The sequence below is a fragment of the Aethalodelphis obliquidens genome, unplaced genomic scaffold, assembly GCF_003676395.1.
Source record: "Aethalodelphis obliquidens isolate GAN/ISIS:26980383/991018 unplaced genomic scaffold, ASM367639v1 scaffold2, whole genome shotgun sequence".
In the NCBI taxonomy this organism is placed as follows: domain Eukaryota; kingdom Metazoa; phylum Chordata; class Mammalia; order Artiodactyla; family Delphinidae; genus Aethalodelphis; species Aethalodelphis obliquidens.
Window position 1 is genome coordinate 32,421,187 of NW_020837946.1, and position 12,567 is coordinate 32,433,753.

Sequence of the window (12,567 nt, forward strand, 5' to 3'; positions counted from 1 at the left end):
AATTTTAATGAGTATTTAGTAAATACTCATTTACTAAATTCAATTTACTCATTTAATTTTACGCATTTAATTTTAATGAGTTTAATTTACTCATAATTTAATTTACTCATTTAATTTTAATGAGTATTTAGTAAAAGCTTTTTTACTTCACTATATTCTAAAGTAGAGAAAACCACCTTTCTCCCTTAAAATTTATAAGCAGAGAATTACACATCAGTATAATACTGCTAATTACAGATTATCCTGAAGTGATCATAGACATGAACAGCAACAAGAAATTACTGGAATCCTAGAAGGACTTGGAAAATAATCGAATCCATTCCATTATCTTCAGAAAAGGCCCTTTCAAAAATGTCCAAAAATTCTCAAAGAACTTTCACACTAATGTTGCTTAAGAATCACCTCAGTAAATAAATTCTATCTTATCCCTAACTACAATGTAAATATTTAAGGTTTCTTCATTATTGTTTTAAAATCAATGAAAAATTCGATGATGGAAAAGAGTGCATCTAAATATCTGGTATACCTGGAGAGCTTTATTAAATGATCCTTTGTCCTGCTCTATTCAATTTCTTTGGCTTTCCTGCTATGAGTCTATTCTTCTAAGACTTTAATTACATTTGTTTCTTCCTTGAATTGTTTTTTTTTATTATATGTTGTCTGACTTCATCTAATGACGACAGGCTAACAGAATTAAATATTAACTTACTATATCTTAGTATGCAGAAAACACTAAGACTTACAGGCACATATTTAGAATAAACAGAAGCTTATACATTAAACTGAAAAAATTTTCAAGAGTTTGCAATCAACTGGTCCCATAAAGAGTAGGTTAGGGACTTCCCTGGTGGTCCAGTGGTAAAGAATCCACCCTACAATGCAGGGGGTGCGGGTTCGATCCCTGCTTAGGGAATTGAGATCCCACAAGGCATGGGGCAACTAAGCCCGCGCCTCAATGAGAGAGCCTGCGTGTCGCAAGCTATAGAGCCCACACGCCCTGGAGCCCACGTGCCCTGTCGCCCATGTGCGTCACAACTAGAGAGAGAAAACCCACACACCACAACTAGAGAGAACCCGTGTGCCTAAGGAAAGATCCTGTATGCCTCAACAAAGATCCCATGTGCTGCAACTAAGACCCGACACGACCACCCCGCAAAAAAAGGAAAATAAATAAATAATAAAATAAATATTTATTAAAAAAAAAAAAAGAGTAGGTTAGATGTGCTTACTTCATTCGTGGCAGGAAATCTCAGAGGGGCAGAGACCTTCTGCTGTCCATTGTCATAGATATATACAAGGCTCTGACCAAAGGGCCTTTTTCCAGGCATGTGAACAATGGTTATGTTGTGCTGGTAAAGTAAAACATATATTTAAAAAGTAAAAATTACATTAAGTCTTTGCAATAACAAATGTTTTCAGAGTATTACTATATAACTAGTTTGTGTGAAAGGTAGAACAGTAAGTTTAAGCATAATTAAATGCTGATTAAAATGATACTGTTAAAGTAACAATTTTGCCTGTAGTACTATAAAAGAGCTTCTGACTATTCTAGAAAATCTACACACAATTGTAACATAGTACCTTTTCTGCATTTTCCAAGTCTATGAGTGTTCTTTAGAATTAACGTTTCTAATGAGAAGCATTTTATTTTTTAAGAAAAGCAACAGAAATGCATTGTTTTTTAACAATTTCTGCTCTCATTTTAAATTGTAATTCAAAATCAAATTTGATTCTAGAAAACTTGAAAGAAATATAACATTTCAATCTAATTTTTTTAGCAGAAAAATGATTACCGCTGAGATTATGATAAATGGTATTAACTCCTTTATAGGTAAACTTCAACAGAATAGAGCTTTAACATAAAATTAATCAACTCTCAACAAGCAGATGATAACACCTGATGTACACACACCAAACATGTGTTTTTTTTAAAGGAAAGAACCCAGAAGTTAGATGTGATGCCCTAAAGCCTTACCCAGAGGGAATCACAGAAACTGTGGTCAGGAAGCATAACTGTTGCATATTCTCTTTTCGTGCACACTGCCACAACCAACATACCTGAATGGGTAATAAAAGCTTCAAAACCCATGCCACTTCCTGTAAAAAAGCTAACAAAAGTATGTATTATCAGAACTTTTGAAGTCAGTTGTACAGTTTCATCATCACTGGGGCACACAAAACCATAACTTCACCATGAATATCTTTACAAAACACACTGTGGCTTACATTCTATTGTCACACACCATCAATCCCACATTGCCTCAAAGTTGATTTTTAAATCTTTTTTGGGCATAGCAGTTTAGTAAATTATAAAAGGTAGCCTTATACACAGAATGCCATTAGCAAACTCTAGCAAAACTATAAACTTTCAAATCTTCAAAATTCTTCCAAATAAGATTCAGAAAGAATGAATAAAGTCTTAAAAAATCACAAGGCATATTAAAATGTATTAGTTACTGAAGTAACTAAGTTTGGAAACACATAGGTTTTTCTGGTCCTTCATGTAAATATATAGTAGCATCCTCAACAGAACAGAGAAATCACCATTCATTTTCAAGTTTACTATTCCTTTTTCCTCCACCTTTACAATAATTTTAAGAAGGAACTTTGTTTCCAAATTAGTTTCAGAACTTAACTAGCAAAATATTTGAGATATACAACTATTACTATGAAAGCAACAAAGCACTTATAATTAAACTGTGTACACCCTAAGGAGGAGAGGCTTCAGATAAATTGTTGTACATTTAAAAAGTAGATGCTTAGGACTTCCCTGGTGGCGCAGTGGTTAAGAATCCGCCTGCCAATGCAGGGGACACAGTTTTTAGTCCTCGTATGGGAAGATCCCACATGCCGCAGAGCAACTAAGCCCGTGTACCGCAACTACTAAGCCTGCGCTCTAGAGCCCGCGAGCCACAACTACTGAGCCCGTGTGCCACAACTACTGAAGCCTGCACACCTAGAGCCCATGCTCCGCAACAAGAGAAGCCACTGCAATGAGAAGCCCGTGCACCACAATGAAGAGTAGCCCCCACTCGCTGCAACTAGAGAAAGCCCGCGTGCAGCAACGAAGACCCAATGCAGCCATAAATAAATAAATTAATTAATTAAATAAAATAAAATAGGGGCTTCCCTGGTGGCGCAGTGGTTGAGAGTCCGCCTGCCGATGCAGAGGACATGGGTTTGTGCCCCGGTCCGGGAAGATCCCACATGCCGCGCAGCAGCTGGGCCCATGAGCCATGGCTGCTGAGCCTGCGCGTCTGGAGCCTATGCTCCGCAGTAGGAGAGGCCACAACAGTGAGAGGCCCGCTACCGCAAAATAAATAAATAAATAAATAAAAATAAAATAAAAGTTTTTTAAAAAAAAGGTATTCGAGGAATAAAAAAATAGATGCTTAGAAAAACGTTTTCCTGTTTAAGAATCACAGCATATATTATGACAGTATTCATTTATATTCCATAACTTGTACCAGTACCTGTATAATTGTTTTCTTTTTCCTCCTTTGTTAGCATTGCCAAGAGTCAACTGATCCTGATCTAAGCAAAACCAAGCATTGAAAGAAAAGGCAGACCCTGGCCATTTCTGTATGGAAGGCACAGAAATTCCTGCCATACTATGTGACAAATTAAAATACTGCAGTGCACTCTCTAGACTTTGTTTTCGGGCCATTGTCAGGATTGCTCGAGTTACAAGAGTGGTATAGGGGTGAATGTACTCGGATTCATCCACTCTCAACAATCTTAGTAGTTGACGGATTTCTTCTGAGCTCACTGACTGACTCCCCAATGAACCATGGAGTGCAATCAAGTTCTCAGCACAAGTTCGATGGAGGGAAGAATGGGAATTAAGGGTTTCAATGATTCTAATTCCCATGTTTGCATTGACACAAGTAGTTCGACTTTGCCTATTAATACAACAAATTCTTTTCAGCCAATCAGAGATGAAGATTTGCAGGTCATGGGATTCTAGCTCTGGAAGCCACTGGATAAGAAGCAAGAGAGGCTGGACATTACTAATGCCCAAAATTCCAACTGAAGTGTGATCACCCTCTACAGCCTGTAAAGCAACATAAGAGACAAAAGGTTAGTTACCATCTTTGATACAAAGATGATGGAACTTCTTCTAATAAAGCTAAAAAAAACTCACCATATTCATAAGTTCTTTAAGTAGTTCCAGTGGTGGCTGACCCAGTGATTTTAATACTTCAAACATATGTGTATAACCAATTCTTTCTTTAAATACTTCCTAAGGGAGGAGAAATCAATACATCAAAACAGATTTTCAAAGACTGAATTTGTTAGAATATTAAAAATGTTGAGTAATACCCATTTAAGTTAATTAACAATATTAAAAAGATTATGAGTTCAATATTTCTGTTTTCTTAAGTCAGGTGTCTTCATCTTAAATATATTCCATATACCTTCTGGAATACAATGCTACAATAAAATACCAAAATGTAAAACAAATGGAATTACCAAAGACTGTGTATTATAAAATTGTTATACTACTTGCAGATCCCTTTACTTTCTTCACTTGATTTGTTATTAGTACAATATTACTTGAAATCAAAACAAAAATGGAGAAAAAGTGAGGAGACTTTAGGAATAAAGGAGTCAGTAGCCTCAAAGAACTAGATTAAAGACTCCTGGCAATTTTGAGTAGTGGCCAAAAAACCTGGGTACAGTTTTCCCTCTGCTCTTTGTATTGAGTTGGCCAAAAAGTGCCTTCGGTTTTTAAGTAAAAATAAAAGACACATTTTTCATTTTCTTCAAGAACTTTACTGAACAACGTATTCACCCTTTTGTTCCACTACCTTCTGCCATTTTTCAGGCAACTTCATAATTCCATCTTCCCAAAATTTTTACCTTTTTGATTAAAGAACTCTTCCAAGTGCCTTTGACAGTCTTCTGGGGAATTGAAATTTTTTCCATTAAGAGAATTTTGTAAAGACCTAAATAAATGGAAATCTGAAGGTGCAATGTCTGGTGAATACGGCAGATGAATTAGAACCTCCCAGCCAAGCTATAACAGTTTTTGCCTGGTCATCAAAGAAACGTGTGGTCTTGTGTTGTCCTGATGGAAGATTATGCATTTTCTGTTGACTAATTCCGGACGCTTTTTTGTCAGGTGTTGCTTTCAGTTGGTCTAATTGGGAGCAGTACTTGTTGGAATTAATCATTTGGTTTTCCGGAAGGAGCTCGTAATAGAGGACTCCCTTCCAATCCCACCATATACACAACCTCACCTTCTTTGGATGAAGACCGGCCTTTGGTGTGGTTGGTGGTGGTTCATTTCACTTGCCCCACAATCTCTTCCATTCCACATTGTTGTACAGTATCCACTTTTCATCACCCATCACAATTTGTTTTAAAAATGGAACGTTTTCATTACGTTTAAGTAGAGAATCGCATGCGGAAATACGGTCAAGAAGGTTTTTTCGCTCAACTTACGTGGAGCTCAAACATCAAAGCGATTCACATAACCAAGTTGGTGCAAATGGTCTTCAACACTTGATTTGGATATTTTGAGTATATCAGCTATCTCCTGCGTATAACGTTGATTGTTCTCAATTAATGTCTCGATTTGATCACTATCAACTTCAACTGGTCTACCCGACCGTGGAGCATCATCCAGCAAGAAATCTCCAGCACGAAACTTCGCAAACCACTTTTGACACATTCGATCAGTCACAGCACCTTCTCCATACACTGCACAAATCCTTTTTTTGCATTTCGGTTGCATTTTTACCTTTCTTGAAATAATAAAGCATAATATGCCGAAAATGATGCTTTTGTTCTTCCATCTTCAATATTAAAATGGCTATACAAAAATTCACCAATTTTGTTAAGTCCTTTTTAAAATGCACTCTGATATGACAGGTGTCATACAATCTAGCAAAACTGTTTCAAATGAAGTTAAAGACAACTAAGTGCTACTAGAGCCATCTTATGGGAAAAAAATGAATGAACCTTTTGGCCAACCCAATATCTAAATGGTCTAAATTATCTGGAGCACGAAGTTCAATTTAATAAGCTCTAAGTCACACTTGGACTAGTGGGTACCAAAAGCCATAACGTAAAATGTAAAGAACACAAAAAAAACTAGCAATACTAAATTGGTCCAGTAAGTTAGGCAAAAATATATACACTCATTATAAAATCAAAAGATTTAAACAAGTATGACTAGTTGTCTCTAGGAAGGGGAATTAGTTGACTGTGGGCCAAGGATAGGAAAAAAGTCTTTTTTCAAAAGGCATTTTAAAAAATAATCTTTCGAATTTTAAGCCATGCAACACATAACATAGTTTAAAAAATTATATTTAAAAAAGACCTGGACATCATTTCAGGTTTGAATTTCATAATACAGTATAGGCAATCCATTATATTCATAAACCAATTACTTAGAACTTAAAATAATTTGTTCCTTAAGTAACTATTATAAATGGAGATTAGACTTCCATGCCAGCCTGTGATAGTTGTAAAAGCCTATTCAGCAGGAATTTAACCATGAGTTATATATAGCAACATTTATAGGGAAAGTCAGTCTCCTAACAAAAACCAATAGAAAGTAAGAAATACAACTGAAAGCATGGCTTAGGGAACAAGGAATAATTCATTTATTTCTGGTACTAAATGAAATATATTAGAAGTGGTGGATAAGAAGGTAAAATGGTAAAAATAATTATAGACACATACTTATTGAGCACTTACCTTGTGCCTGGCACTCTGCTTACCATTTTACACAGATGATGTCACTAATCCTTAAAAGTACTCAGTGGGAAAACTACTAGCACAGAATCAGCATAAGTGGACTGCAGGGCAGAGTCAGTGGTAGTGAATGAGAAGGGAAAGAAAATCCTGAGGGTCAGTGACTACAAACAAAGAAGCAGAATTTCCAAGGCCATCTGGAAAAACAAGTCCCAAATTGACAGGGCTGTTCACATGTGAAAATTTTTCATATTCTAGATGGTCATAAACTGACCAAATAGTGAAAGAGTGATTTTATTAATGAAGAAAAATTATGATATAAAATTTAATTCTTTAAATGCACTAATCAAATAATCACTTAAAATGATCCTTTCAACATTTCAACACCAGTGCTCTCTTCCCATTCGTTGACTGATGCTGTAAATCCCTAGAGCTTGCAGTCAGTCATCAATGCTTTAAATAATCCCAAAGTACTGCCCATAGGCATCTGTCTTTTAAATTATCGGCAAAGTGATTCCTACACAAAGATGAGATATTTTGTGAATTATTTCATGAGTGAAACCTTACGTATTTTATACTTTCATACATTACTTTGGGAATTATATAGTGAAAACAGGTATATCTATGATAACATTTTAGAGCTTGAGGACATATGTTTTACCTTAGCAGCTGGAGATTTGTTCATTACTGCTGTCAAAGCCTGAATGGTTGACACAGCCAAACAATCCAACTGTACCTGAAACACCTACCAGAGGAGGAAGAAAAGGTAAGAAATTAACAAATGTGTTCAAGATTTGTATTCAGTTAGGAAGCCTTTCTTCTGAAAACCTCAAAAAAATATTTAACATGCAATACATTCCTCTTCCAATGAAATGGATCTCTGAAACACTAAAACCTGTAAGAAAAGTTACATACTTGACAGAAAATAAGCCATATGTCAAGAAGAATAAGGTTACATTCACTCATTATATTAAAATGCTTTAAGTAGGAAAAAACCCACCAAGCTTAAACATGCTTTTAAAAAGTAATGGACAATCTCAAGAGGAAGGGAGGGAGGGCTATCATGGGAAATTCTTGTATGTTTTAATTTTCCTTCAAAAATACACTTGAAACTTCCTAGGTTAAAATTTCATTAGTATGTATAATAAGATGTCTAAAACAGTCTTATCTATATAGTTTCCAAACCCTGTTTTATAAATGAAATGGTATGTGCATATATCAATCAATCACATTTGCAAACAATAACATACATCTATTTTTATATAAAATGCAGAAATTTGAGGCAGAACAGAAAATGAAATATGTATCTATAAGCACTGTCATGTTTTTGAGAAGGCAAGCTTTAATGCCAGAAGTTGTAAGAAAAAATAAATACCAGCTCCATTTTGTCTATTTCTGTTTAAGCTTCATTATAAAGAAGAGATGTGTTAAATTTCAGGGCAGTACATTCATAGAAAAAGAAACAAAAACAAAAACAAAATAGAACATCAACAATGTAAAAAAACTGAACGTGAATGTTATATCAACAGACTTAGTCAACCATGAAAGCATAGTGTGAGGACTAGAAAGTTGTAAAAATTACTAGAAAGTTGTAAAAATTACCCCAAAATCTGCTTTTGGTAATATATTACTATGACTTGAAGCTCGTTACCCCACAAATAGAATTTTCCTCTCTGCCTCCCACTAAAAATGATCTGAGTAAAGGGGGACTGATTAGATCTTTGTCATTGTGAGCTCAGCTCTATCATTTTCAGGCAAGTTATTTAAGCTGGTATCTTGGTTTTTGTTGATGTTGTTTGTTTATTAAACATTATTACATAAAATAAACATATTGCATGTGTAATAAACATCATATGCATTAAACATTCTGCATACAGAATATCATAAAACTAAGATTTTTTTTCTTGACTTTATTGAAGAGGACTAGGCATCACAGTACCTATAATCAGGAATACTAATTGTCAATCTCTAAGAGATTATTATAACATTTTATAAATCTATATAAGAAGACTTTAAGAGGAACTAACACTTATATGGAAATCCAGAACGGTAGCCTGTAATTGATATTTGACATCCAGAAGAGAATAGATTATCATGTCTCTTTTTATACCACAGCTCTATTTATACACCTGGACATTAAGATAATGCTAATAATATGTTAATAAAAGATATCACATAAGCTCTCTCACAAACATTCTGGGAAAGACAAATAACAAAGCAATTTTTATAGGTAGTTTCTGCCAAACTAAATTGCCTAATGTATTGTGAAAAGCAAGATAAATTGTATATGTCTGCCTTATACCCGTGTAAAGGTGAGTTTTTAGAAAAGAAAAAAGTTAAATTTTATGCTAAATTAAGACTCAAAGAGCTCGGCATCTTCTTCCCTTCCTCCAAGATTTGGGTTGTCCATTGATTATAATAATCATTTGTCAACAAGAGGCAAAGAATCAAGATATTAAAACTGATCAAACATATTCACGAACAAAGCCCTAAGGTCCCAATACACCACAATGCTTAGAAAAAGAAGCCCCCAAAATATGGAGTCATCACTAGGTGGACAGCACTGATATTGGGATTCCATTCCTGTACTTTATATTTCCTCAAATTGAAAAGAAGACACACATACATAGATGGAATCCTGTCAATCGATCGTTTATATCCCTCACCAAAATTTCAATATATTTATCTTTTAGATGAAAGCATTTATTTTTAAATTTTTAAACAATTTTCAAAAATAATTAATGAAGATTAGAAATAGATAATGTTTGTATACTTTAAAATATAAGAAGAAAAGTACAGGAATAGGTGCTCCCATTGACTGATTTTGGACTTCAGCTGAAACAAGATGCAGGCTTTGTAGATACCTGGTCCTCATTCATTTCTGTCAGTAATTTGTTGGCAAGGTCTTTCTCGTTCTTGTCTGCCACCTTACTGTTAGCATTTAAAAATAGCTGTTAAAAACAGAGACAAGAATAATGGAGAAAGAACATTAAATTGTTACCTATAAGCAGAAGTGAAGCTTAAATGGATTTCCATATCTCTTGAAATAAATCCAAGAATCCACTCATGAAGTATACCACTCTTAAAATGACAATCAACTGTCCACCTTTTGGATTACTAACTAACATTAGTACATAAACTATGTAATAAATTATCATTTATTTCTCTCTGAAACTCAAAGTTACCAAAATAAGAAACAACAGCAATAATTAAATAATTATTAGGAATACTTAGTTAATATTCCTGAATTCTTAAAGAATCAGCAGGGAATGACTCATAGAAGAGAAGGAAACTGCTACTGAGACAGACTAAAGATACTGTAGTAAATAATGTATAGTAAGGGTTCTGCAGCCACATAGGTGTGTGAAATGCTATTAAACTAACTTTAAAAAGGGGTCTTTCTGGAAATGCTCCTCAGAGTCTCGGATATGCTAATGTGTACTTTGACAAGGGAGGTCAGTGTGTAGTATTTCCCAAATTTATCTGACCACACATTTTGTTAAAAATTTTGTTAACAGTATTCTCCAAAATTATCAAGAGTTGAGCATAATTTATATTACTCTGTACAGTAGAAAGATGGATTAGGATTACCTCTGACATACATTGAGACTGCCCTTTTCTGAAAGAAATGAAAGAATCAAGTAGTTTGGCTTACATAAATAAAACCCAGCATCCCAAAAGATCTCAGTCAGTTTGGGTAAAGAGGAAAATAATTCAAATGAGAGTGAAAAGGGAGAGAAAGTTAGATTTATAAAGGGAGTTATCAAGAGCATCCTAAGAAGGAAGTTCTTCTTAGGAACTACTATCATTTCAGAAATTGAAAACAAAAATCCAGTAATGTGCTGAAAAAATGCAATATAAAATAAAATGGATAATAGTAAGGTATGCAAGAGCATAAGTAACACTAAACCTAAAAATAGGTTAGTGTACACAATACAGGCTTTGGAATCAGAAACCTGCATTTGAATCTTGGTTCTGCTACTTATAAGCTGTCTGGTTTTAAGGAAAACTACTTAAATTCTCCGAGTTTGTTTTCTCAGAAATGAAAAGAATAAGATATCATGAAATTGGCGTGCAGATTAAATGAGATGATCCATGTTAGGTTACTAGCCTAGAAACTGGCATACAACAAGGGTGAAATAAATGAAAGCTGGTATTATTATTATCAGCAAAGATTTTAAAACAGTAATATTCCATATTGTCTAGGTGCAATAACACAGGACTGCTCAAAACTGATGAAAGTAAAAATAAGTAAAGTCTTTCCAGAAAGCAATCCATATCAAGATTCTTTTAAAAAGTTCTTACTCTTTAAATCAGTAATTGTATTTCTAGGAATCTACTCAAAGAAACAGTCAGAAATTGACACTAAGATTTTGGAAAAGAAATGCTCACTTCAATTCTGTTTACAACAGCAAAAAATTAGAAACCAGTCAAGTATCAACATAATAGAATACGTTAATAAATTATGGTTCATCCATAGGTTGAAAGAGAAATCCTCAAATTTTCTGGTCTAAAGACCCCTTAACACTCTTTTAAAAATTACTGAGAACCCCAATGAACTGAACTTTTATTTATGTGGGTTACATCTATCAATATTTACCATATCAGAAATTAAAATCAAGGCGTTTAAAAAATATTTATTTATTCAAAAAATAAATCCATTACAAGTTTATATAAAAACATGTTTATGAAAAATAACTATATTTTCCAAAATATACCTTAGTGAGGATGGCACTGCTTTTACATTTTTGCAAATCTCTTTAAATGTCTGACTTAAGATAAGACAGATGAACTCTCCTATCTGCTTTTTTTTTTTTTTTTTTTTTTGCGGTACGCGGGCCTCTCACTGTGGTGGCTTCTGCCGTTGCGGAGCACAGGCTCCGGACGCGCAGGCTCAGCGGCCATGGCTCACAGCCCTAGCCGCTCTGCGGCATGTGGGATCTTCCCGGACTGGGGCACGAACCCGTGTTCCCTGCATCGGCAGGCGGACTCTCAACCACTGTGCCACCAGGGAAGCCCTCCTATCTGCTTTTGCGTTCAAACTTTTATAATGTTGTTTTGGTTACAGTTTAAGAAGAAAATTAACTTCAAAAAGAAATTTTGTTAAGATTAGACTTCGCAGACTCCCTAAAATGATCTTGGGGATCCCATACTTTGAGAACTGCTGTGTTGAAATACCTGCAGTCATTAAAAGCAATCTTTTGAAAAATATGATGGCATATGGAAAGACTCATGATATAACACAATTAAAAGCAGAATAAAAAAAATTCAGTAGTATTCCAATTTTGTAAAGGAAAATACATCCACATTAAAAATATATATGCAAATATGTATATTTTGCAACATTTTAAATACTACATATATGCTTTGTAAAAAAATATTTTTATGCTTTTGTCCTCCAAAATCTCTATATTGATTGTGTATTGTTCTAGAAGATAAATAAATATCTATTTTTTAAAAAATGAAAAGAAACTTGCTCAAGGTCACTAAGACAATGTGTATAAATCCAGACAGATTTGATTCCCAAAGTCAGGCTTTCAACTACACCATTTTGTCTATTCACTCCTAACAATCTTTTCCATAAAGTATCCCTTGGTTGCTCCTGTCATAAATTCTCATTCTTACTAAGACTGTCATGATGATAAATTTGTTGTAGTTGATTTTAAGGAGTAGATGTGGAGAAGAAAGAGAAGAAATTAAAGAAAACAAATCAAAGAAGATGAGCGACACCACAATATCAAAAGCTTTCCAGAATCTTATGACTTAAGTCCTCAAATGGAACTTTATATATTTACAATATATTTTTGAAAAAATGATTTCAACTAGCAAAGTGCTAAAGTCCATGTAATGGTTTTGAATTCT

The 12,567-nt window shown here is 34.3% G+C and overlaps 1 protein-coding gene across 1 annotated transcript in view; it reads right to left on the bottom strand.

The window, feature by feature from the left end:
- The window catches only part of NBEAL1 (neurobeachin like 1), a 180,128-nt gene that overhangs the window by 107,681 nt on the left and 59,880 nt on the right, over positions 1-12,567 (bottom strand). The window contains exons 10-14 of the mRNA XM_027123720.1: positions 7,367-7,450; positions 4,145-4,243; positions 3,474-4,054; positions 1,976-2,108; positions 1,230-1,349 (exon numbers count right to left, since the gene is read on the bottom strand). Of these exons, the coding sequence (XP_026979521.1) occupies positions 1,230-1,349; positions 1,976-2,108; positions 3,474-4,054; positions 4,145-4,243; positions 7,367-7,450 (1,017 nt within the window). The remainder of the gene's footprint in view (positions 1-1,229; positions 1,350-1,975; positions 2,109-3,473; positions 4,055-4,144; positions 4,244-7,366; positions 7,451-12,567) is intronic.